Raw genomic sequence first — 27,979 nt, forward strand, 5'->3', positions numbered from 1 at the left:
ATTTTTCACAGTATTTTCAGCTTTCATCGGACATTTTTCTGCGCGTGCTCAGCTATCACGGGAGCCACGGTACACCTCTGAGGGGGCCTGGAACAGGAGCTGCGGCTCCTGTAACATCAGGGTACGTCGCGGGCTTGTAATGGCCACCCAGAGCACCGCGAAGCACCCCTAGCCCTGCAGAAACCTTTCGATGCGGACAGCATCCAGCCTGCAGAGGCTCGCTGCCAGCTCCGCCCCAGCACGCTCTCCCTCAGGAACGTCCGCGTCGCCAAGGCCTCCTCCGCATCCCAGCAGCCACCGCGGCGCGGGACACCCGCCACACTCCAAACTACACGTCCCGGCGTGCACCGCCGATGGCCCCGGCTGGGCGCGAGCGCGGTGCACGCTGGGACACGCAGTCCTGGCCGGCCCCACCGGCGCCCCCCTCCCCCCTTCACGCACTCTTCCGCGGCGCCTGAACTTCCCGCGCACGCTCTGCGCCACGTACGCCCTGACGTCACATGGTGTCACAGGGCTGCACGCGCCTCCCGCCCGCCCGCCGACCCAATCAACAGCGCCGGCCTTCGACCCGGCGCCGAGCGCGAGCGGCCGCGCGCGCCTCCCGCCCCTCCCGCCGCGTCCGCCGCAGCTGCCGCCCCCGCCCCGCCGCCCCCGGCCCGGCCCGGCCCGGCCCCTGCAGCGCGGGCCAAGTGGAGCCGGCGAGGCCGGGAAGACGCCGCCGCCGCCTTCAGCTCTCCTCCTCTCCCTCCTCCCCGCGCCCCGGCCGGGTCCGTCAACATGGCGAGCGCCTCGTACCACATCTCCAACCTGCTGGAGAAAATGACATCCAGCGACAAGGACTTCAGGTGGGACCCGCCGCCGCCGCCCTTCCGCGCCCTCAGCCGGCCCCGCGCCCGCGCTGTCCCCGGGGCCGCCTGCGCGCCGGCCCCGGGCCTGGTGCCGCGGCGGCCCGGGCGGGGGCAGGTGCCCGGCGGCGGGCCCGGGGCCGCGGGCCCGGGCTGGGCGCGAATCTGCCGGTGCTACCCCGGGAAGAAAGTTCCCGTGAGGGGAGTCCCCCTCCTCGCTGCCTGTGAAGGATGGGGCGCGGCGGTGCGGGCACCGCTGCGGCCTCCACGCGTCGTGGGCAGAGATTTCCAGCAGCTGGGAGAAGCCGAGCGGCCGCCAGGTTTGCTGGCTCGCGTGGGGACAGGCGAGGGTGGAGGTCTGAATTCCCGACCTCGCAGGTGCTCAGAAGCCGAAGGGACGGAGCCCTGAGCAATCAGCTGTCGCTGACCCTGCCTTGGGCAGCAGAGGTCGGGTGAGGTGACCTCCCTCGTTTCTTCCCAGCTTCAAAAAACATGGATCCTATGATTCTACGAATAGAAGCAGGAAGGGACAGCCAGCACGGCAGACTCAAGAGGGTGCAGTGGAGGGCCACGACGATAAAGGGACTGGAGCATTCTCCTTATGGGTAGAGACTGAGGGAGCTGGGTGTGTTTAGTCTAGGGAAGAGAGGAGACCTCATTAATGCATACAGTTATTTCAAAGGTGGGTGCCAAGGGGGTGGTGCCAGACTCTTTTCAGTGGTGCCCAGAGATAGAACTCCGTGGAGTGGCCATAAACTAAACCACAATAAGTTTCACTTCAACATGAGGAAGAACTTTGTTATACTGAGGGTGGCAGAGCACTGGAACAGGCTGCCGGGGGAGGTCATGGAGTCTCGCTCTCTGGAGACTCAAACCCCACCTGGACATGTTCCTGTGTCACCTGCTCTGGATGACCCTATCTTCACAGAGGGGTAGGACTCGATGATCTGCAGAGCTCCCTTCAAACCCAGACAATTCTGTGATCCTAAGCTCACATCCTTCTGGATGCTGCATCTTTTAGACACTGGGGTTTTGTGCTCCTCATGTAGTTTGGTACTGCCCCTGTGCATCAAGAGAGAGAAATCCGGTTAAGTCTTATGGGGACAAGACTGGAATTTAATTTTGAGTTCAGGATCTGTCACAGGAGCACTGCTTTTCACAGGATCATTTGCTTGCTTTGTAGTAAATTAATAGCAGATAAAATGCAAATTGTCAGAAAATGAAATAATACAAGTAAACTGTTAAAAATCAGCAGGGATAATATATTTACACAATACCTCTGGCAAAGCATTAGGTTAAAAAGAGTTACATTGTTTTGGTATTTAGCGCAACCAGAAATTCAAGTTTGAAGGCTTTACTTGTCAATGAGAGTGTATCAATACAAACAGGGAAAAGGCATAAAATGCACTTGGGTTTTGTTGTTTTGCTGCAGCATCACAATGCTTAGCTTATGATTAAAAGTAGATGGCATCCAAACAAGTTTTTTCTTAATATATTAAAATCTAAAGGAAAACAGAGGTGGTGATATATAGAGTTGGGTTTTGAATAATACTGTTAGGTTTTGACAAAGTGTTTTAGCACTGGACATAAATTTGATCTGGGATTTTTGTGTCAATTTCTTTCCAATTTTAATAGCATTATATTACCTGGAGAGTTCAGACTAGAAATTTTGGAAATTAAAAAAAATACTGATTAGTCTAAAAAGAGGCAAACTAAAATTGCCCGATTTCTTTAAATTCTTCTGAAACAAGACTGAATTTTTTTTTCCTCTAAATGTTACAAGATATTTTACTGTTTTCATGCTAATTTGTTTCTGTGATTAAGTGAAATTTCTATTTTGTACTTATGGGGAGGACGACTTACAGTAAGTTCCAGTGGATTTGTGCTAAATACTGATTTTTATGATTGAAAAACTTCCCGTATAGAAGGGGTGGGTTATAACTGTGCAGTGCAATTGTAGCAAATACTTTTTTCCTCCCAGTTGTGTGTAGTTAAAACTTCTTGTGTAGTTCCTTTAGTAGAGCACAGTTCAAAAATTATCTGTTCTAGTAGCTTTTTACAACTTTGAAATTCTCAAATATTAAAAAAGGTTTTTTAACACAGATTAAAATCTAACTTTACAAACCATAAAAAATGAGTGACAATAGACCTTTACCAACTGGCTGTTACGGAGTAACATTTTATGAAACTTTATGTGTATTGTGTATTTGCATAATGGATAAAACAGTATTTAGTTCTAGTAATTGTAAGTGCATTTGTTCTTAGATCACGTCTATTTGAATAGGCAATATCTTGTTGATGTCAGGGAGCAGAGTGTAAAACAACGGTTCAAGCAAGCGGTCTACTGTAAAATGTAATTCTCCTTTTCTTGGATACACTGATCTGTCCCATGCAGTGCTGGAATATGTACTTCTTGAAAGATGTACATACATCCTTGCAGTTTCATTGTCCGCATGGGAACTTGGGCTAAAGTTCTAAAATGAGCAGTCAGGTAAGGTGGCAGTTTACAGTCTTGCTGTGGGAGAAGGAGAGTCCTCACTGCAGCAGGAGAATGACAGCTCTGAGTGCAGGGTGTGAGGAGCTGCTGACATGCTGCCTGCCTTGCACCACCTGAAGATGTACTGGCAGGGAGAGTTGTGACTAAAAGTCACATTGAAACTACTTAAAACTATGTTTCTAAATGCCAGCTACTTTACACTAAAGCTGCCTGGTCTTGCCACCCCACTGTGGTATTTGGGTTGGTTTGCATGTTTCAGTGGAGAAGTCTACCAGAACTCTGTTGTAGTTGAGTGCAGAGGCTGCTAGTGCACTGAGGATGTGCATGCTCTGCTTAGTTTAGGAACTGACAAGTAGGTGATGAGTGGACGTGAACTTCTAAGGCTAGGAAATAGGAACTATTGACCAAGGAAGTGAAGGGAAGTTATTCAGTTTTTAAGAAAATCAGGTAAATACAGCAGTAACTTGGAGACAGTTTTTGAGTGTTCTAGTACTGTGTGACTTGTGTGTATCCTTAAATTAGGTCCTGTCTGTTACCCTTACTTACCAAGCCTTTTTCATTACTGTGCTTAAAAGCTGATGCTTTGCATCCACAGCCTGTTTTTGTGCACATCTGGTTCCTGTCAGACTGCAGGCTTGCTTCAGTGGGACTGTTGGAGTGAGTGAAAAAGGGGTGAAGTCTTATCTTAGAAACACCTTGAAACTAATAGACTGGAATTATTAAAAGACAGGACAAAGTCCATTATGTGAGGCTGAGGTCCATTATGTGAGGTTAGACATCTGGCATTTGTGATGCATTTTAAGATTATGCAGTCTTGGCTTTTGTTTTCAGTAAAAAGTAGTATCTGGCACGTCAGGCTGCAGAGATAACTTTCCAAGCATGACCTGAGCTAAAGTGGTGTCTGCTTGAGGCTGATGTGCCTGAAGTCCAGATGTCACCCTGAACTGGTTAACTACAAATGCTTGTTTGGAGTTTTGAATGGGGGTTGGTGGTGGTACTGAAGCCCATGGGGTTTGTAATTGAGTATTACATCTGTATTGCTGCTTCTGAGTAGACAGGGCACTTACAAAAGAAAAATGGATTGTGAAACAGACTCCAGAAAGAAAAGAAACAGAAGGCATAAAGGCAATATTTTTGGAAAGTAATTTTTCAGTATGTTCTTCTGTTGGTGGATATGACTGTTATTAAGTAGTAAATTAATTGGTATGAATGATGATTTTATTTGCTTGATCTCTCAAGAATTAATTTTGTTCCTTACTGTGGCGCCCTGTATTGTGAGTTGGATAAATGTGATCAGCTGTTTTCTGGGCTGTAAACAAGCTAGTCTGTACAAGGCAAGAAAATGAAAAACACATGGAACATAAGCTTAACTTTTATTTCTCCCTTCGTTAATTAAAGTTTGGCTTTTGTGAATTTTATGGGAGAATGTTTGAGAAACTGTATTTTTCTTCATGCTTAAAACTTGTTTTAAAATCAACTCAGAGCAGAGACCATTTTTTTTAACCAAAGTTTTAAAAAAATCTTGTTTTTTACAACAGCAGCATATCTTATGAAAGGATAATTTAAAATCTGTGAAAGTGTCAGTTTTTCTTTGTGGAGATCATGTGGAATGTAATGTAAGTGCTGGATGTGAAATATGTAGCTGTTCTCATAAGAGAAAGATGATGACCTAACTCAAAGTTACTGTCATTTTCAAATACAGTTTTTCATCCTTTGTTTTATAAATGCTACTTGCATCACAAAACAGACAAGAATAATTCAAAGTTAAATAAGATTTTGATAACAAATTATGGAAACTGAGAGTCTTGAATCCTGAGCACTGTGAATAACCCATATCCCTTTAGCAATAATTATCTCATCTTTTGTCAGGTTTATGGCTACTAATGACTTGATGACAGAACTACAGAAAGATTCTATCAAGCTGGATGATGACAGTGAAAGAAAGGTGGTGAAGATGATTTTGAAATTACTGGAAGATAAAAATGGTGAGGTGCAAAACTTAGCTGTTAAATGGTAGGTATTTTTTTTTCTGTGATGTAAAGAATTGTATAATGACTGAACAATACAAAGCACTTTTGAAAACTCAAACGACTACTGCGACACAAAATAATGTTGAAATTGCTGTCCACAAAGGAACCCTTGTTCTTGTAGACTATCAGCCTTAATTGTTGTAACACAAAAAACTATGTTTTATTGACATTGGGGATTAATATTTGGGGTTTCAGGCACCAAACAGCTCATGCAGTCCTTGCTGAAAGTATTTGAGTGACACACTTGTTCTTTGGTGATAATTCTTGATTACTAAATAGATACAAAAAGCTTATAATTCTGTGGTAGTTGCCACATTGATACTTGATGGTGAGACTTTAGATGATGTGCAGGGAAAGAATTGTAGTATTGGAGATGTTTTCAAGCAGAGATGAAAACATGAAATGGTAAAGATATGGCCTCCGTTATCAAATGTGGAACTTACCTCTTCAGCAGCATTCAGAATACTGTGCTAATGGTTTTACAAGCTTTACAGGAACTGTAAATGTTTTATGGGATCAGGGTGCATTTACTTGCCTTTCAGAGGCTTCTGTTGCTTCACTGTACTCCCTTCCTCACTTTATTGAGCTTTATATATGGTGTGACTTTTCCAGAGCACCCTTTGAATAAGGGCTACATTTCTTACGACTTTTTTCTTGGCCATTCTGACTTTTTGTGTGCTTTAAAGAGGGCCTTTCTTAAGAGGGATATAGTGTTCCTGAGAATGTTTCTTGTGTGTGAGCTCAGGTTATTTTTCTTAATACTCCATATACACTACTTATATTCCACGAGGTATGGATTGAAGTAAACTTGGTAGACAAGAACTTGAGAAGTTTCACATTGTGACTAGCCAAGTTTGTTTCAGCTTGTTATTCTCTGTAGTTTGCCCTGTCAGACTAGCAAAGCAGAAAAAGCCTGTGTGTAGCTCTGCTTATGTACTTAGAAGCAGTGCTTGCTTCAGCTTCTGATGTGTTTTAAGTGATGGTAACCAAAACCTTGCACAGACAAACTGCTGTAGGAATGTCAAGTTTCAAGCCAGATATTAGCAATATTAGGTATATTAGCACTATAATTGTCACTACTTTTTTGCTACTGTCACCAGGGGTGCAGTGTTGTTAAAATGTGTCTTAGCCACCTCCTTTTCCTAACAACACAGAATACCCTGCTTCTTTTTAATTCAAACTTCTGGAATGTCTGAGTTTCCCATGGTTTCATGGCTTTGAAACAGATGGCTTGTACTCAATCAGAAGAGCATATTGTTGTGAAACTTGACTCAGGCTTAGAATTGTCTTTGTGTGCAATGGCATTTTGTGGAAAAGTTACATTCTAGCATACATGCAATACCCATTTCTAATGTACATCTTAAAGCTGTCCTGAAATTTAGGTTAATATATACATATACCGCGATCTTTAATGGCCGTGTTAGAATTTAGGATCTAAAGTACAAGTAATACTTACTAAAACATTAAAGAAAGATTGCAAAGGGAAGAGAATGAGAAAATAGATGACTTCCTGTGTGTGTGTGCACATCCTGTTCTTCTTAACAGTTCTTCAATTTTTAAAGCTTACTTTGATATATTGATAAAACTCTTGGATTTAACTAATGTGACTGAATCTCTTTCAAGTTTGGAGTGTTTTTGCGAAATCCAAATAATGTTAAGGAACAGTGTTAAATTTACTTTCATGGGACAAGAAACATCATGGAGAAGTTTGCAGGTGAATTGTGAACATCCATGTAGGAGGTGGACATGTACATTCTGTAACACATCAAGTTGTGTTTTACTGGTTTTGGTTTTTGTTTGTGTCCCAATCACTTGCAGCTATGCTTTGCATACAAAAAACCCCCCCACCACTCTTTTAGAGTATTCTCTCCTTAATGCAGGTTCTACTCCCAGTTCATGACAGTTTTGAGCCTAATGCTGTGGCTGCTTCCTGTTTGCCATTCTTGTACTCCTTGTTCCTTTTCTCACACTGCTTCTTACCTGGTTTTGTTACAGACTGGTTTAGGGACTTAGTTCTCTTCTGGCTTAGTGCTTTCCTTCTGCAATTTACCTTTTGGTAGAAGCATTGGTGGGGGTGAAGGATGGAGAGGCTGAACACTAGTAAGCTCTAGGTTTTTTATGACAGTTCATGCTGGTATGAAGTCTTCCATCTACTACAACACTGGGTGTGAGCCTGATTCATTGGAAAGTTAATTTCAGCCAGCATTCTTTTCTTGGCTTTTTTATTTTAAATATTTTGTGCTCTTGTATATTTCTGTTAAGGATTTCTTGGCACTTCCAGCTGATGAAAGCATAAACTGTGTTTAGACCTCTCTTAATTTAAATGCAGTGGTGAACTTTAGAGACTATCTGCAGTAACTTTCATCAGACCCTTGGTGTCGTATTAGTTCCCTCTGTCACGGGAAGAGGATTTAAGACAATCCAATGTACTTTTCAATCTGCACTTGAGATAGATTTTTTTCCTTGAGGAGGGGAGAAAAAAAAATGTTGCAGCTTGTATGGGGAACTTCCTCTACAGGTAGATCAATGGAAAAACCCCTTGCATAAGAGTCGCTCTTTGAAGATTTGATTCTCGAGGTCACTGAAAAGAGTTGATTTGAAGCAACTCAGAGCAACTGTAAAGCAGTATATATTTTTAGGCAAGTGTAGCAACAAGTGAGCATTGTTCCTGGTTTTGCCTTATCTGCTGCTGCTTTCACGCTTGAGTAAGAAGAGATCTATTGGTTAAAAAGCCGGTAAACTTTTTTCTTATTATCTCTACAAGGCACACTGGTGATTTTGTTTTGCCCCTTTCAATTACATTATGCTGATTTGGATAAACCATGTAAAAGCAAAGCAGAAGTCAGTTTTTGGCTTCATGGACATTTGGGTCGCTACCTTGCAAAATGATTGTCCAGTTCATTTCTGAATCAAAATGAAAATTAATGAGCTGTATTGGTACTCTTGAAGTAAAATTGGCCTGCTCTAATCTTTGACCCTACAGAAGGGAGCTGAGTTTCATTTGTTAAGCTTTGTGCTTCAGGCAGTAGATAAAACCTATATCAGTAACAGCAGGTTGTTTACCTTGTTTGTCTTAATTACATGTAAAATATTAAATGTATTTTTGTTGTCTCCATTTTTTAAAGAAATGGTTTATGTTATACCTGATAGTCATAGGCTGTTTTTACTGTCAGCCAGTGTGGAAAAAGCTATTCTTACAGCATATCCTTAGTTTTTAGCTGTCAGTGTAGTCCTGCATGGTATCCTGTGCACCTGATGGCAGCAATAGTTACAGTGCCTGTGGCTTTTTAAAGATTATGGGCATCTGGCATAGTCAAACAGCCCGGTTTCTCTAAGTGTAGGTATTGTGTTGGTATTGCTTGTTCCTCATTGCTGATAATCTTGGTAATGCTCTCTTGGCCCAAATTGCACATTAATTGTTTCATGTGTTCAGGGTTGCAGATCAAGGATGAACTGTTTCTCATTTTTAACACTTTGATATTCTGCCATTTAAACCTACACGTAGAAATTTTTCTTGGTTCACACTGTGAAATATTTCCTGAAACCAGTAGGCCAAACATACCCAGATCTATCTATGGTGAAAAAAAGGTGGGATTAAAGTAAGCACTTTCCATGATTCCTCCTTTGTGATACTGTAGTTTCTCTTCTTTTATCAGGCTGACTTCTCTGGGCACAGTTCAATACAGGGTGCTCTGCCTGACTCTGTGAGTCTGAGTCATTACTGTGAACAGGATGATGCATCTATTGGCTGCTGTGTGGCTGATCCAGTTCAGCAGCTTTAAAGCATTTTGTGTGCTTTGGTAGTACACTACTGCACATCAAGCTATACTAGTGATTTGAATAATGTGGGGTTTTTTAATTTGTGAATTTTAATTCTTCCTTGTAAATGAATGTGCTGTTCAAATATGCTGTTTGGAGATTGTAATAGATTGTATGTTGGTGTCCTGCTTCCTAATATGGAACTATGCAATGTACACCTTTTATTTCCAAATGTGTGTAACTTAAAGGAGACAGTGGGCTACTTTTTATTTCCATAGGAAACTGAATGAGCTTTTTACTTTGAGAGAACCTAGACACAAATTATTGGCTAGTGAAAAGGAAAAGATTGAAGAGCACTTAAAACTATCCAAAATGGCCTTTAAGTGTGTAAAATACATGCTTAAGTGCAAAAGCTTTGTAGTCAGAACTGATTTGATACAAGAAGTTTATAGTGTATTTTCAATTTCTGGTAAGATTGATTTGTAATCTGGGACTAATAATAAGGTCTATAAATGATATTTACTGATTTTGACGGCCAGAAAAACTTGAGGGTAGTCTTTTACAAAATTTACTTCACAAGTGTTATGTCTGCTTTACTGAACTAATCGGTTGAATAAATCAAACTGAAGATGCTGATTCAGGTAAAGTATGGCTTAATCCTTTCCAGAAACTTATAGTTTGTGTTAATATCATTCCAGTGGTTTGATCATCTTTAAAACATTAGCAAAAAAGTGTTTCAGATTCTTAGCTGAGATGAATCTGATTGACTGGCCTTTGCTGTGACTATATTAATTACTAATAGGTTGCATTTGAAAAATAAGCATATTTTAATCAAAAGAATTCAGTAGTTGTTCAACAGTTCAGGTTTAAAACAAGGGGTTTTTAATCTTGTACACTGTAATCTGTTGACTGAAATGCACAGGGAATTTAATTTCTCTGGACTACTATGGAGTCATTGTACCTTGGAATTCTATGGGTTTCTGTTCGAGTTGATTTGTGCTTGTGTTTTTAAAACAATTTACCATGCACCAAGAGTAGATGCATGCAACAGTGCTGTAAGTAGCCACTGACTGACAGTGGTGTGTATTTGAAGAGAAACTCTATATATAGATGTGTCAATGAATCATGGTGAAGGGAAAGCTTGACTGAAGAGTCAAATCAAGTTGTGAAGAAAGCTGTAAGCTTTTTCAGCAACTGGAGAAAATGTTTCAACTGCAGCCAGGGATGGCTTGATGTATTTGTGTGTCAGAGATAATTATTGGTAATAATCTGTGTTTACAGATGTTTGTGTACAGATTTATCAGGAGTTTTTCAGTTAGAGGCAAAAAGTCTTTACCAGTATTAGTGTTCAGAAATTATTTTAATAATGCATTATTAATTTAACATAATTGAAGCAGTAAAATTACCAGATTAGATTGTGGATTGGTCCTCTAAACCCCTCCCTACTCTCAGGGATCTAGTGGCTGTAGAGATAGTTTAATTGAATCTAAAGAAACCCGTAGTGCTCTTTCCCTGAATTAAAGGGCAATGTCAGGTTAGGGCATGAGTTCTGACTGCTTTTAAGGAAGGGGGCTCTGTCAGAGCTGTTCATTTCTGCAGGATCTGCTGAAGCAAGTGAGAAACCATCCACTACATCTTCATTTCTGTGCATTAAAGGGTTTCTTTTTATGCCTTTAATCAGATACCAGTCAGTATCTCAACTAACAGTTTCTTGAAATAATGTGCGTGCTGTATCTTCTAAAAATGTAACCCCAAAGTTGTTCTCCTGTATTTATTTTAAGGTTATCTGTAAATCTCCATTAAATACTCTGCAAATAGAGTAAATTGCAATCTTTCTGAATTTGTGGCATTGATGTGATCATAAAGCATCAGTTTCCGATGTCTGTGCCCTAGTTTGACTAATGTCAGATTAGTTCCTAGTTCTGTGCATTAATGGAACTGTGTTAGTTGTAAGTGATACTTCAGTGCCTGGTTTTGGCAAATAAGTTTTGCTTTTGCTCTACCTCTATGCCTACCCCTTCTCTGCCCTCCCCAATGTATTTTCAGCAGGTTTTACCACATGGATAGGGTGGGTAAGGAGAGAAAGAAACCAAGCAGGTTATGGTTTCTGAAGGAAGGCAGGGAAAGTGCTAGGTGTGATTGCCTTGGGAATTGCATATTCCTGGTTGTTAATCTTAAGTGTTGTGCCTCACGTGCAAACACTGTTCTGAGTTCATGGGAGCTAAGGCATTGTGAGCATGGCCATCGAAAGAGAAGCTCCAGGTTTGCTCAACATGGTGACAGACCGCTGACGGACAAAACTCTGAACCTTACTCTGGTTACTGTCATGCAATAAGTCACACATAGTGCTTGAGTGCAAGGCCTTGCATGTCCATGTTCTCCACCTATTTGCATGTCTTGCTTCTTGCCTTTTGCTTCTGCTGGGCATTTTTTGTAATAATTAGGTCTTGCCCCTGTGAATTCTTGGACATGGGAAAAAAGGGTAGCAGAATTCGGGTGCATACAACAGGTTTGGGGATTTAAGATGTATTTTTGGTTTGTCTTACTGCATAGAGCCATGACCTGAATCCAAATGTTGTATAGAATAAAGATGCAGTAATTAAGAATATTGTTTACTTGTCTGTGAATTACTCAGGCACTGATGGTCAAGCATGTAAACTGATGGCTCTGGCTAGGTTAATTTTTGTTACAAATCTTGTTGTGAACTGAGAAGGAAGAGGACCTCTGGCTTTGAGGCTGAAGCAGAACAGCCATACAGAACATACAGCATATTTCTAGCTCCAAATAAAAAACATGTACTAAATGAGTATTTTGGTACTAGATTTATGGCGGCAAGTTATCAGTCCAACCAGACAAAGGTTTTCCATTTTTAAAATTCGGCTTTGTGTTGCTACCAAAACCAACCTCAAGTTTATGATTTGAATGCAAAATACTGAAATAATTTTTGTTGCCAATTTAATACTCTTCTGTTGTTTATACAGCCTGGGACCTCTGGTGAGTAAAGTGAAGGAGTATCAAGTGGAGACCATTGTAGATACCCTCTGTACAAACATGCTTTCAGATAAAGAACAGTTACGTGACATTTCAAGCATTGGTCTTAAAACTGTGATTGGAGAACTTCCCCCAGCTTCCAGTGGTAAGGCATTTTGTACTTAAGACTTTATGTAGTTGTATTTACTAATTCAAAAAAATAAAGAAGTTTCAGGTTTTGGGGAAGATGATTCAGTTAATTTAGCATTGTAACTGGTTTCAGTTAGGGTAAAAACATGGAACAAACACCTTTTCAGTTTCTCTGACTATATTGCCAAATTTTACTAGTTTAAGAACTTTTTTAAACTGAAGGATTGCATTAATGTGGAAAACAAACTCAGATAATATGAACTTCAGCATAACAACTTCAATATAATCTTCTATTTTAATAATTGCCTGGTGGAGCACATCTGGGCTGTGGTAATAGCTAAATCACATTTTGGTCTTTGGTTGATAATACACTTTAAAATTGTTTACAACTTCTGTATTTTTCTTTAACCATCTGGTTTCTTGTCTCACTTTCTAGGAATTGTTTTGGGGAGTACCTTGTGTTTCTGGCAGTTGCCTGTTAAATTAGTGAAAGTCTTACCTGCAGGTTTAAATGAAGGCAGTCTTTCCTCTAAAAGAGAAACTAATGTTGAACAGCTCATCAGTTAATAGCATTACTTTTTTACTCAAGTGCTTTTCAGATATCATAGTGTAGGATATGAATGAGAATAGAGAGTGATTAGGAAGGCTTTGGAAATTACATTTTTAGAGACTGAGATCTCTTGAAATAAAAAAAAGCTGTGATTTTAATATCCTTTTTGAAAATTGACATGTGAATCTTGCTTCTATCAAGCAGCAGTGAGATGCATAAGCTTTACATAAATAAGTAATTTTAAGTAAGTTGTTTTAAGCTTTTACTCTTTTGCCTGCACAAAACAAAAGGAGATTTTTGCATGGATGTAAAGCTCAAACAAAAATGTAGCAAAGTCCTTCAATATAATTAATATTCCTAATGGAAAACTAAACAACATGTTATTTCTTGCTCGCAGCTCAAACACAGATTGTTGTCTTGTCTCTTTTTCCTAGCCTCCATGGTAACACATTGGACTGTCCACTTGTTATGTTTTAATTTTAGTTGTAGTTAAGAATGAACACTATATATAAACTAGATTTACCATCAATTGCAATGGTATTAATGTCACATTGAAATTTGCAAAACGTGACTAGAAGAATTTCTTGCAGGTGAAGATGAGTACTAACCACTGGCAGTCATTATCATGACTTGAGTTCCTTCCCATAATTACTTGAAACAATGTTAGACAATTGGAGGAAGGGGGAACTATGAAGTTGTTATAAAGACATTCTTACTTGTATTTTAAAATACTTGCGATATAAGTTTTCCCCCCTTTCTCAAATGTTTCAGTAGTATTTCAGGTACTTAGTTTTTAAGTAGATTCTTGTGCAAAATAATTTTATTTTGCCTTTTCTTTCTTGCCGTTACATGTGGCTTTATCTACTTCTGTGCTTTTCTTTACCATATAGTTTATGTCTTCGTTTTTACCTATAGTCCTTTCATTTATTGCTCTAGACTTGTTGTGGCTTTCACTTTCCACTGCTTGCTCTTTCAAAAGAGTGTTCTTCTGTTGTTCTTCTGGGACAAGAAGCCCTCCTGCTTTAGTATGTTTATACATATATAGTCTTTCACCTCTAATGCAGAGCATACATGACATTGCAAACAGAGTAGCTGTTTGTTTTGTTGGTTGGGAAAAGCCTCTTTATGTAGATTGGGTTGCTTTCCATAGTCACAAACATCATCTCTGGTGTTAAAAGCTGTATTTTTTTAATATTATGGAAATGCTGAGGTTTTGTTGTACTTGCAGGTTCTGCTTTAGCAGCTAATGTTTGCAAAAAGATCACAGGGCGTCTCACTAGTGCTATAGCCAAGCAGGAAGATGTGTCTGTTCAACTGGAGGCACTGGATATCATGGCTGATATGCTGAGCAGGTAAACATCCCTCCTTTTATATGCTGGTGAATGCTCATAAATACTCCTTAAAGCTTGAACTTCAGTTTTCCAAATGTTAAAATTAAATTGTTCAAAGTCATATGAAATGATACGGTAGTATTACGTATAGATGAAAATTTAGAAAAAATAAGTGATCGTATTGAAGATAATTGGTTGATAGATCAATTGTTATTTAGTCTTCTGAACTGTAGTTTTAAGCTTATTTTAATGTTATTTGCTTTGAGGTTATATTTTAAACTCATTTCTTCTTCTAAAAAGTTCCAAAACCTGAAATTTAAAGATTTGATTGGAATCTTTGTAATGTTTGGGGAATATTTGAAGGATTGTTTTACAGTGTATGAACAAGGTTATCTAGATTCAATTGGTTTTGAGTTTGTGTTTTGTCTGTTTTAAGGCAAGGAGGACTGCTTGTTAACTTCCATCCTTCAATTCTGACCTGTCTGCTCCCCCAGCTGACCAGCCCAAGACTTGCTGTGAGGAAAAGAACCATCATTGCTCTTGGTCACCTGGTTATGAGTTGTGGCAATATGGTTTTTGTTGACCTCATTGAACATCTGTTGACAGAGCTGTCTAAAAATGATTCCATGTCAACAACTAGGACCTATATACAGTGTATTGCTGCTATCAGTAGGCAAGCAGGTCATAGAATAGGTAAGAAAAATATATAAATTATCTCGTACTTTGAAGTTTTTCAGTGAGAGTAATTACTTAGCTAATTTTTTTCTCTTACCAGGAGAATATCTTGAGAAAATAATTCCCTTGGTTGTAAAGTTTTGTAATGTCGATGATGATGAACTGCGAGAGTACTGCATTCAAGCCTTTGAATCTTTTGTTAGGAGGTAGGTCATTCATGGGTACCTATTTCAGGCTTTCTTAAGATCTATAGCATGTCATTTGGTTCTAAACTGTCAAGAGACAGCCTCCTTCATACAAAATACTCTTGTAAGCTTTGAGCTGGAACAGTTCCTATAACTCTATCTTGTAACTTAACTCTTAAGCAGTATGTTATGTCTGTACTCTGCAAACTTTCTACTGTGCCATTGCTACTTGTGCAAACAAGAGGTGGGAAGTAATCTAATAATATTTGTGTCCAATAGCGGTGATAAAAAATTGGTATCCAAAGGCATATCTGAGTCCTTTGCAACCTTCAGATCTAGCAGATTCTGTTACAAAATGGCATTGCCCTTTCTGACCTTCCCTTCGAATTTCTGTAGTTCAGATGGATGCCTTGATGTTGTTTTGGCTACTGTCTCCAAAGTACAGTGTGCAACATGAAATCTTTTAGGAATATTTTACTACTTCAAAGTAATTTGACATTGATTGTGTTTTTATGTTCCGCAGGTGTCCTAAGGAAGTTTATCCTCATGTATCTACTATTATAAACATTTGTCTTAAATATCTTACTTATGATCCTAATTACAATTATGATGATGAAGATGAAGATGAAAATGCTATGGATGCTGATGGTGGTGATGATGATGATCAAGGTATGTTCTCTTTTTGGTTTTTGGGAGAGGGTGGGCTTTTGATCCTGCACCCATCTGAGAAACTTGTTATGGGTAGGAATACTCCTGATTACCAGCATTTGAATGACTTGTGTACTTTCATTCAAATTTGTACTTCTTTTAAGCATGGCTAATGAACTCATTGGAATAAAAGTATAGGATATTGTTGCTGAAGATCAGAAATTCTGAGTGTGAACATAAAATACAAGACAAATATTTTAAAATACTTGAAAGGTGGAAAAAGGCAGAAGTGTGTGGCGTGATATAACTAAAGTGAGAACATCAGTTAAGGAATTGAAAATACACATACAGCATGGGAAAGGCTTCTCACTACTTTCCATTATAATATATTGGTACCTAATGCATAAAATCAGAATAGATTGAAAAAGACTCAGTATTTTTCTGTAGGATAAAAGTGTTTCAGGCTGAAAGGCATAAGGTATTTTATTTCTAATATGGTGACAAGCATTGCCAGATATAAGCTTTGTGAAAACTTGGACACACAAGTAATCTGAACTGGGGGCATAACATTCTCATTACTTAAGGAAGGAGTGAGCTGTACAGTCGTTGCTTTAAGTCCTGAAAAATCTGTATTGTTGATTTTATACCTTTTTGTTATTTTGGACGATGCTGTATAATTTGCTTTACCTCTAGAAAGAAGCAGACAGATTAATTAGTTGAATCTTGATCAGCTAGTATTCGCCGTTGCTTTATTGTTTATGTCATGAATAAAGAAGAATATGCTTTAAATCAGTAGTCAGGCTGGAAATATGATGGGGAGCTCCTTTTCCTATTTGCAGTTTAAATTAATATGTGTCGAAGACTAGTGTGAAAAAATCGGCTGAGAATTACAAGTTAGGCTGTTTAGAAGGCTTTTTATATGTATGGTTTTTAACGTAATTTTGAACCTATTTCTTCATGTATCTTATGCAAAGAACCCAACTGTGTTCTTTTTAATTGTTTAAAATAAAACTTGATGCTTTGCTTGTCTAGACTTGAACATATGCATAATTTATTTTTTCAAGGGAGTGATGATGAATATAGTGATGATGATGACATGAGCTGGAAAGTGAGGCGTGCAGCTGCTAAATGTCTGGATGCTGTGGTTAGCACACGACACGAAATGCTTCCAGAATTCTACAAGACTGTATCTCCTGCTTTAATAGCCAGATTCAAAGAACGTGAGGAGAATGTTAAAGCAGATGTTTTTCATGCATATCTTTCACTTTTAAAACAAACTCGACCTGTGCAAAGCTGGCTTTGTGATCCTGATGCAATGGAACAAGGAGAGACGCCTTTGACGATGCTTCAGAGTCAGGTTATTTGTGAAGATTTATGTTATCTTTGTGTCTTGAGAAGACGTGTTGAAATTGCACTCTCTTCATAAGGATAGTTCATTCAGTGTGCTTTTTCGTGCTTTCCTCATACACAGATCAGTTTATTCCTGTAGTACTAACAGAGAGAGCAAGCTGGGTAGACTGGCCCAAAGAAAGGCTGCAGTCTTAGAAACTGAAATTGACTTGTACAAATGGGCTTATTTAATTTCAGTTGTTTACTCACCTGTAAAATTTGCATGTCGAATGTTGTTTAGCCAAATTGCCAAAGCAAAAGTTACTTTGTGCATTCTGTATCCAGACATAAGCACTAATGATCAAGATAAAACTTTATCTGCGGCAACATATTTTATTTGCAAAATAAAAAGGATACTGCTGAAAAACTTCTTCTAAGTGAATTATTTAGGTGACTTTTCAATTGGTGCTCTCTGCAGTTTTATTAATGCAAATCACCTTTCAAAACTAAATTACTTTTTTAAAGCGATTATTTTCGATCTTTATTTCCCAGTGTTTCTGCAAGTTCTCAAGTTCTGTAGAGAAATCAGGGGGTTAGGATGCACATATTTCTTTATATCCCCCTAGTGATCAGTAATGACAGAAATGCCAGCTATTGAATCAATTAACAGATGTGTGGTGATTACAGGTTCCCAACATAGTTAAAGCCTTGCACAAACAGATGAAGGAGAAAAGTGTGAAGACTCGTCAGTGCTGCTTTAACATGCTGACTGAGCTAGTAAATGTGTTACCTGGAGCCCTAACACAACATGTTCCTGTACTTGTTCCAGGTATGAGAAACACAGCATTAACTGAAATGCTTACTAATAAATGGTATGGGAAGTTCTGAAACATTAAAATACTTAAGTCTTGACAGTGCTTTTTGCAAAAGCTTTCCAGTGTGGCTTCTGTTGAAAGAAAACGGCAGAATAATCAGTTATTATGTGTATCCATATAAATATTTTAGTCATATATTTCATTAATCTTGAAAAGAAGATTGAAGGGTTTTTCTTCTTTATTAAAAAAAAAAAGTTAATTTGATTCTTAGTTACTAAATCAAACTGCCTTCTTTTCCATCCAAACAGAGAAAAATATTTTCCGTAGCTTAGCTTTTAAAACTTAAAATGTTGAAATTTGAAGTAATGGTCAGAGGTAAGGTTGGAAATGTTAAAGGTCCAGAATTTCTTTATAATTAAGAAAATATGTCATAAACCATTGAATAACCCATGTTTTTTGATAGAGGAAGCTTAAAAGCTAATTGGTTGAATAAGTGATGAAAGGGATTTGGAAGCATTCAGAAGGATAGGGAGCCGGAAGACATAAATTCAGTATAGCTGCCTGCCTTTGGAAATTTTGAAGTGTTCTAGCAGACTATAAATACCTGCCCTAAAAATACATTTTTTTTTGTTTCTTCCAGGAATAATTTTTTCACTGAATGACAAATCAAGTTCTTCTAATCTGAAGATAGATGCTTTGTCCTGTTTGTATGTGATCCTCTGCAATCATTCTCCCCAAGTCTTTCATCCTCATGTTCAAGCATTGGTACCTCCAGTTGTAGCTTGTGTTGGTGACCCATTTTACAAGATAACATCAGAGGCACTTTTGGTTACTCAACAACTTGTGAAAGTTATTCGTCCTTTAGACCAGCCTACTTCCTTTGATGCTACTCCTTACATCAAAGATTTGTTTACTTGTACAATCAAGAGATTAAAGGCTGCTGACATTGATCAGGAGGTGAAAGAAAGGGCAATATCTTGCATGGGTCAAATAATTTGTAGCCTTGGTGACAGTCTAGGCACAGACCTGCCTAGTACACTTCAGATCTTTCTAGAGAGACTGAAGAATGAGATCACTCGGTTAACTACAGTGAAGGCCATGACATTGATTGCTGGTTCTCCTTTGAAGATAGATTTGAGACCAATCCTTGGAGAAGGAGTTCCCATTCTTGCTTCTTTTCTGAGAAAGAACCAGCGAGCTTTGAAGCTGGGCACTCTTTCTGCGTTAGATATTTTAATTAAGAATTACAGTGACAGCTTGACGGCTGCCATGATTGATGCAGTCCTGGATGAGCTTCCACCTCTGATTAGCGAAAGTGATATGCATGTATCACAGATGGCCATCAGTTTTCTGACAACACTGGCTAAAGTATATCCTTCCTCCCTGTCAAAGATTAGTGGCTCCATTCTCAATGAACTTATTGGGCTGGTAAGATCACCCCTACTTCAGGGTGGAGCGCTTAGTGCCATGCTAGAATTTTTCCAAGCTTTGGTTGTGACTGGTACAAATAATTTAGGCTATATGGATTTACTGCGCATGTTAACGGGTCCAGTGTACTCACAGAGCACAGCACTTACTCACAAGCAGTCTTATTATTCTATTGCCAAATGTGTTGCTGCCCTTACTCGAGCCTGCCCTAAGGAAGGACCAGCTGTAGTAGGTCAGTTCATTCAAGACGTTAAGAACTCGAGGTCCACAGATTCCATTCGTCTTTTGGCTTTGCTTTCTCTTGGGGAAGTTGGGCATCACATTGACTTAAGTGGACAAATCGAGCTGAAGTCTGTAATACTGGAAGCATTCTCTTCTCCTAGTGAAGAAGTCAAGTCAGCAGCATCATATGCCTTAGGCAGTATTAGTGTTGGCAATCTTCCTGAGTATCTGCCATTTGTCCTACAAGAAATAACCAGTCAACCTAAGAGGCAATACCTTCTTTTGCATTCCTTGAAAGAAATAATTAGCTCTGCGTCAGTGGTTGGTCTCAAACCATATGTTGAGAACATCTGGGCCTTACTCCTGAAACACTGTGAATGTGCAGAAGAGGGTACAAGGAATGTTGTTGCTGAATGCTTGGGCAAGCTTACGTTGATAGACCCAGAGACTCTGCTTCCACGACTCAAGGGATACTTGGCATCAGGTGAGTAAGTAATGCATGTATGTATTGGAGCAGATGGCTTTATGATACGCCTTAATAAATGGATCTAGTTTTTCAAATTATTTGCTTAAAAAACATTGTGTCTTGAAGTTTTGCTCCCCTCCCCCAGCAATGGAAGGGTAAGGTCTTCTGCTTTTACTAGAAGTTGTTAGTCATGCACAACAAGAATTACTTGTGTTCTGCTTTCAGACTTTATATTTCCATTAACAGTGTTATGTTTAAGGAAGTGCTATAAACTTGAAGGGGAAGGAGCATGGGCAACTAAGGGACAAATTAAAAAATGCAACATTTTGACCTTTTGGTGTAAATTACTATATTCCTAATTTTCAGATAAGGATTCTGAAGTTTTTAAGAATTAGGAAAGATCTTTGTGCATAATTCAATAATCAGTCTCATATCAAGAACTGTCTTCATGTATTTTCTTCACATGCTTCTGCTGTAAAGGGGAGAATTTTTTGTAGGCCTATGTGTGATCATAAATAATCTTTTAATAGGCTTATTGCTCAAATTTTCAATAGGAGATAACATTGCATGCTTATTACAGTGTCATGGTATTTTTTCTGTTTCAAATGTTCTATCCATAGGTTTGAGTTACGTATTGCATTGCTAGTAATAAATAGCATTTCTTGTTTGCTGTTTTTAAGAGTATTAGAAGTCTGAGAGGAATGAGTGGCGTTGAGCATGATTTAGATTCCATTGTTCTGTTTTAATCTTGCATGTTCACACTTTCGTTTCATATTAGGGTCCTCATATGCTCGAAGTTCAGTGGTTACTGCTGTTAAGTTTACTATTTCTGATCATCCACAACCCATAGACCCACTCTTGAAGAACTGCATAGGTAAGTACTCAGCTTATACTGATAGCTTCTATGTTTCCAGGCAAGAGAATTACATTTAAAATTTGTCTTCTGTGTTACCAGGAATAAATATTTTGAAGGTGCTAGAATTAACTGCTAATGACAGCTTTTGGAAGAGTTACAAGATACTTCCACAGTAGCCAATTATTTCTATTGACACGAATTTATTTGAATTCTGAGCAATAAAAATTGTGTCATTAAAAATTCTGTGTATTTACTTTGTGATGGGCAATACAAGAAGCTAGTGTTTTTAGTAGGATGGGACCCAAAAACTGATTTCTTTTCCCATGTTTTTGCCAAATTATATCAGTTTGATGTAGTAAGATGTACTATGTTTAGCGTGTAAGATGTACTATATTTACAAGAAGTGTGATCTTGAAAATATTTGATGTTCAGTCACTTAAAACATGTATGCTTGTGTGAATTATTCTGAATATTAGAAGGTTTTGAATTGTAAATATAGGTTGTTATGATTCTGTAATGCTTACAGTCTGAAAGCATTTGGAATTGTGTATATTTTTATACAGGGATAAAGTAATCAGAGCTTTCAGTGTAACATCTGTATGACAAAGACTTTTGCAGTGCTGGGGCTTTCTTCTTTTCTCATTTGTTTAACAAAGTATTGTAGGCTTTTTTAATGTTATGAATGTTTTATGCTTGTTTAATTACAGGTCTAAAGATCTGTAAAAAAAATAGTCTATGCTTCCTAACCTAATAGGAGGGAAAAAAATTTTGCCTAAAAGCATAAAGTTTTATGAAGAGCAAGATTTTTATTTATAGAGAAATTAAGTCAGTTTACTGTGTGTTATTTTTATCCCTGTCCTTTTTCTTTTTTAAAGAAATATATTCAAGAATTATGCTTGTAGGTGTTTTTCCCCTCCCACTGAAGCTGCCCTGCCCCTTTGGTTTCTGGAAATACTTATTGATTATTCAATCAAAAAACTATCAGTATCTAGTGCTTTAAAAATCACACTAATTTTGAGTTTTGTTAGCCAGCTTTTTGGTGGATATAAGAGTTACTTTGTTTTTACACCTTGTTGGTTTTCTCCTTAGGAAATGTTCATTCCTCATGGAAGTTGCTAGTACAACTTCACAAACATTGAGGATATATTCATGGAGTTTTATTTTAACAAGGATGTATTATAGAAGTATAGAAAAGTCTAATTTAAAAATGCCCAAAGGTAGGGTGGGATGGGAGAGGTTAATATATACTGAGTAGGTCTATTTTATAGTAATTTAGATATTCTCAGTATATGCCAATTTGGGGGTTAAAAACAAGTATGTTGATAGTTTCCTTAAGAGGTGTTCTCGAATTCCTGAACTGCAGAGATTGAAATGAATTTTCTAATGCATGTTTTGAGAGAATTTTAATAAATAGAGAAAAGGAAAGGTTAAATGTGGTTTTCATTAATTTCCATGCTGTATCTTCAGAAAAAAAGTTCATATGTCATTGTAATGGCCGTTTATTTTGATGGTGTTTCTTCTGCTACTGTTTCATTATATGAAATACTATACATCAATTATATTTATACTTTTCATATTATTATAATTAATCCTTTATTTGTGTAATCATACTGAAATAGCAAGTGTCTGTTAGATTAAGATAATGCCTGCACTAAGTATGTATTTTTGAAAGTTTAAAAACTAAGCAAAGATATTTTTAAAGTTGCAAATGGAAAAGATCCTCATAGGTTGCTTTCTTTCTGTGTGTGATTGCAGGTGATTTTCTGAAAACTCTGGAGGACCCAGATCTCAATGTCAGGAGAGTAGCCCTAGTGACATTTAATTCAGCTGCCCACAATAAACCATCTTTGATAAGGGACCTCTTAGATACTGTGCTTCCTCATCTTTACAATGAAACAAAAGTCAGAAAGGAATTAATCAGAGAGGTGAGTTAACTGAGAAAAACAATGCTAAACATGTAAGTAGATTGTTTTAAAAGAAGTGTATTACTTAACTTTTTTTTTTTTGTTCCCTGACAGGTGGAAATGGGACCATTTAAGCATACAGTTGATGATGGGTTGGACATAAGGAAAGCAGCTTTTGAGTGCATGTATACTCTATTGGATAGCTGTTTGGATAGACTAGATATATTTGAATTCTTAAACCATGTTGAAGATGGTCTAAAGGATCACTATGATATTAAGGTTAGCTGTCATTTTTCTCTGTGAAAGCAGTGACTTTGTCAAAGGATTTCAAATAGTGAATATACTAAAATAGTAAAAATACTACTTCTTATGCTTAAGTACTTCACTACATTTGCAATTTTCATTAAAGTGTGACTGTTTAAAAGGCTGTATAGCACGGTGGGAAATACATCTCCATATATGTACTGGGCATAACTGTTGTTGAATTGGGTTTTTTCCTCACCCTAGATGCTGACCTTTTTAATGTTGGTGAGACTGTCTACCCTTTGTCCGAGCGCAGTGCTGCAGAGATTGGACAGGCTCGTCGAACCTTTGCGTGCTACATGTACAACTAAGGTATTTCAGCTTAATAAGTTCATTATTTTGTGTTTTCTTAGAGAAATATAAATGAACTCATGTTTAAAGAATATCTCTACTGCTGCAGCCTGAGTTATAGATGATTAGCTGCAGTAGGCAGGATAATTAGATTAGAAATGAATGCATCTTTGTACAAGTGTTAAATTTATTTAAATTACAGATGGAGAGGTAGATTTGTAAGGTTCTTTTTAAAAGTCCTTTGTTTCTTTGATGCCTTTTCTTTTGTTCCTTAAAAATTTAGCTGCCACTTGGGCAACTTGTAAATCTCACTTCATTATAAATAGTGAAACTGAAATACTGAGAGTCTTTCTGACTTCTGGTGATGATGTTGTTTCAGACAAGGATTTGGCTGATGAAGGCAGTGTAAAGTAGTCCTGGTTTTGTTAGACTTTCTGTCTAGACTTCTGTTAGCCTTTTTGTCATTTACCCCACCTCTTCTTCATTTATATTACAGGATTATTGGATCTTTATAGTTAGTCACCTTCCATTCCTGCTCTGGTCTTGATTCACCTGCATGCTCTGACAGTCATTTATTGCCTGATTTACTTTGCTTTTCCATTACTCTAGTCTGCTATTGTTCACATCATGAAAATTGACTGTCTTTAATTTTAATTTATGTTTGGATCACTGAAATATCTTTGAGAATAACAACAGAAGGTTAAGCGGTTATTCTAATGAGGGTCAGCTTCTTTAAAAAGTTCTGTTCTCTGGAAGCTGGGAGTACTGTGAAAATAGCAGTTTAAAGTAATTTACTGACCTTACTAGCTAAAGGTTGGCTGCTATAGTTGCTCTGATTTGGTGACTGACTTGGCAGGTTACAACTTCTTGCCTACCTTGCAGTGTTGAAGCTTCAGTCTATTTGTAAACTGCTGGTAAAAATTCTGCTAAAAAAGATATTTGAGCATATTTTTTGTTTGGTTGGTTTTTTTAAGAGCTTAGATCATTTTGTGAGGAAATATATTTTTTTTTTATGTACATTTTTTGAGTAGTATAGAGGGAGGGTTGAATAAAGTTTCAAGCATATTTTCATTTTTTCCGTAGGTGAAGGCAAACTCAGTGAAACAGGAGTTTGAAAAGCAAGATGAACTAAAACGGTCTGCTATGAGAGCTGTAGCAGCACTTCTAACCATTCCAGAAGCAGAGAAGAGTCCATTAATGAGTGAATTTCAGTCACAGATAAGCTCTAACCCTGAGCTGGCAGCCATCTTTGAAAGTATCCAAAAAGATTCATCATCCACTAACTTGGAATCAATGGACACTAGTTAAATGTTTGTCTAATGGGGACCATTATGTTGAACCATATGATGCACTGAATTGACAGGTTATGAGTAAAAAACGGAAAAAGTATCTAATCTACACATTGTTCCACTTTATTTACCTTTATGGAGACAGTTGGCTTTCCCATAATTGCTTTTCTAGCATTTATTCCAGAAATGTATTTCCATAGTCCAGAGTTTAACCACTCTTGTTTTAGTGGATTTGGCCACATTTGGGAATTAAAAAGTTGACTCATGGTGTATGGAAATAAATTCCAACATCCATTTGCCCTGTAATGTTTAGGATTAAAGTGTCGAAATTTTGTGACCATGATTTTTTTTTCTTTTATTCATTCTTTCTACTTGTAAACAAAAGGGGGGGGGGGGAAGGTGGGAATCAAGTGTCCAGGTGCACCATATTTTTTGTATAACTTTTTATTCTTTTTTGTTTCAGCTTCATAAATTGGTTTGGCTGGCAGATGAATTATGTGTAAGATTTGTTATATTAAAAAGAGAGTTTGGGCACAGTTCAAAAAGAGCAGACATAAATGTCATTTTTACAGCTGTGGGGATTAGAAAACCAATATCCCTGTTGTACACACTAATTTTGCATGAGCAAGTTTACAAATATATATTGTCTGTAAAACAGCATGTGCAGTTTATTCGTAATGCAAGTTAAAATAAGTTCTACTGTATCAGTGCAGTTGTCAGGTATTTTGACATACAGGCCATTCATACAGGAAGAGATGAATGAAAGTTTGTTGTCTTAACCTGGCGTTTTAAAATGCCAGTAATATGACCCTGCAGATGTTCTTTCAGTAAACATGACAACTTCTGCAGTTTTCATGGGTTTTCATTCCCTAAGACTGAATCCACTGGAGTTGAGGTGGACAAACCATAAGATTGGAAGGAAACAAGATGGAGGTAAAATGAGCAGAGATAACAAGAGCTGCTCAGTGGTTCCTGAATTCGGGACTCAACTTTGCTTTTGTTATAAAAGTATGAAGGAAGTTTCTTCAGTGGATTCTATCTCCTATTCTTCATCTGACAGCTTTTGTTAAGGCACGATATATGGTGTTACCTAGACAAGTGTTGCCAGGCCCTCATTTTGTTCTGGCACATGGAACCAGCAGTAGGCAATGCTGCAAGTGTCATACAGTATTCTGGTGAGACAGGAAACAGGGAATGGCCAAAAGGCTGCAGAGAGATAGAGACCAAACAGAAGAAAACATTCTTCTGCGGATACACTGAGGTAATTTAGAAATGGACCAGAAGTGGATAGCTGGCAGTGCCACAATGAACTGGATTTGGGAATTTATAACAAAAAGGTGGGGGACCGCTGCTTCATTACTTGTTTAATGCAACTGCTTAGTTGTCTTTTTTTTTTTTTTTTTTTTTCCCAAGTCAGATATGAATTTTAATTTTTTAGTTAACTGGTATTTTTTTAGCTAGTTTGATATTTTGGAAACCTGTTACATGGGTATGTGGCATAAGCTGCTGTGGGACTAAAAAAGCATTCATTTTTATGACCTCAGAGACAGTTTACTGTGAGCATTGGGGCTTGGGGGCAAAATCTTCACCTTACGTGCTTGCAGCTTGGGAAAAGCAGAGGAGATATTGGTACATTTTATAATAGACAGACCTGAACAAAGAAGTCTATGAACTCATTCAATAGTAACAATTCTAATGCTGTAGAAATTTTTGAAAATGTAGCTTTCTCTGTCTCCAAAGTCTTCATACTAATGTAACAATTGTCTTCTAGAAGTAGAAATAAATGAGATTAAACATACCAACATATCTAAATGTCATGAAAAGGAGTGGGATGACTAGAGATAAACCATACAGTAGAAAAAGCACTGTGAATTAGGTATATGTTATCTTACTGTGTAACTCATCTACTCTTAGTTGCAGCAATATACAGGCCTCCTAATTAAGAATCTGTTGTGCTAATTAGTTGTCAGACTAATCTTCGAACTTTTTGCATTAAGTTTTCAGAGTATATTAAAATGTTTTATAGATCTAAAGTTAGGTGTGAGAATGGTATGATAACCATGAACTGTGAGGCTAAAATAGGAGAAGGGAGTAGTTGACAACGGTAAGTGACCAGAATATTCATAGTTGAGAGATCAGTGTGTGCTTATGTGCTACCATAACACCTGATGTGGTGGAGGCAGATCATCTTCACTTTATTTTACAGTACTTTACAGTGGAGCAAGCTTAAGGACAGAAGGGAAGGTTGAGCTATATTATGTAGTGAATGCTTTCTTGCAGAAGAGTAATCTTCACTCTGATCACTGACAAAGCAGGTGGGAACATAAGAACTAAGTCTTCCCTGTAAATTGCAGAAATTCTGAGTGTGGTTTTCGCCATGTAGCAGTTATTTTTTTTGATGATGTGGAAGACAAATTCATAAAGATTGTAACTGCACCATAATTACTGAGATAAGTTTTTCGTGTTACAAAATCTAACCATGTTAGGTGTTGAAATTCCACTCACTTTTACTGGATCACTAGATTGAAAGTTTTCTTTGGTTTTCCCTCTGTATATCCAAGTATTTGTATAAGTCTGGTGTGTTTATGCATTTAGATCAATTATGTTCATGTAATTCTGTTTAAGAAGGTGTCAGGAATACCTGTAGCTGTTTTTTAAATGCTAGATATTTGAAACTGAAATAGGAAATTTCTCTCACTAAAGCAAAACCAGCATTCTGAAAGGCTGTTCTTAGGATGTTTGGTAAAATTAGAACTTTCTGTAGTATTTTTGATCACTTTGCACATAGACAATTGAGACCAGTTAACAAGCTTGTGCATAATATAAAAATGGTTGGCCAGTCCTCACATTGTAGATTCTTGGGTTAAAATATTTTTGTACCTCAAAAATACTTCATGCTCTGTTTTTCAGTGAAAGAACTTGCCATCCTTACAGAAGGATTTTTTTTTCTAAGATTATAAATTGAAACCTATGAGTACTTCAAGAACGCTGCACTTCAATCATGTAAATTTATTTTTTATATAATTTTCCTTCCAAGTATGGCATCTAATATAGCAGTTGACAAAATAAAGAGAGCTGTACTACTTCCAGTTGTATTTTTATGAGGTGTACAAAGCAGCACATAGGCATGTAAACAACATTGCTTCCCTCAAATGAAGGATTATTTCAAAGTTTTATCAACTCAAAGATATGAATTAAAAATCCATATTTGCTCCTATTGTATTTGCCTTAACAGATGTTCTCAATAATGAGGCTCAGAACAAGTTCACCTGCACTGGTGGACTTAGTAGTAAGGATTTAGCAACTGTTCTCGTATTTACTGGTGCTTCCCCTCTGTTGCCTCCACTTTAAAAAGCAAAGTAACATGTGGCCTTGGATGTGTATGTGGTGGTTTTGGGGGTTTTTGGGGGGATTTTTTGGGGGTTTTTTTGGGGGG

The 27,979-nt window shown here is 38.0% G+C and overlaps 1 protein-coding gene across 1 annotated transcript; it reads left to right on the forward strand.

Annotated features, from left to right (window-relative positions):
* The first annotated feature begins 624 nt into the window (after positions 1-624).
* CAND1 (cullin associated and neddylation dissociated 1) lies at positions 625-27,628 on the forward strand. The gene is made up of 15 exons (XM_066183207.1): positions 625-845; positions 5,212-5,355; positions 12,113-12,267; positions 14,030-14,153; positions 14,569-14,825; positions 14,908-15,013; positions 15,516-15,661; positions 16,705-16,997; positions 17,657-17,798; positions 18,425-19,918; positions 20,679-20,774; positions 22,512-22,681; positions 22,775-22,939; positions 23,168-23,275; positions 24,338-27,628. The coding sequence occupies exons 1-15, from the start codon at positions 778-780 to the stop codon at positions 24,560-24,562; spliced, it is 3,693 nt and encodes a 1,230-aa protein (XP_066039304.1). The 5' UTR covers positions 625-777; the 3' UTR covers positions 24,563-27,628.
* Positions 27,629-27,979: the final 351 nt, after the last annotated feature.

This window comes from Chamaea fasciata, unplaced genomic scaffold, assembly GCF_029207755.1.
Source record: "Chamaea fasciata isolate MVZ Bird 193981 ecotype frontalis unplaced genomic scaffold, bChaFas1.0.hap1 SCAF_5, whole genome shotgun sequence".
NCBI lineage: Eukaryota > Metazoa > Chordata > Aves > Passeriformes > Sylviidae > Chamaea > Chamaea fasciata.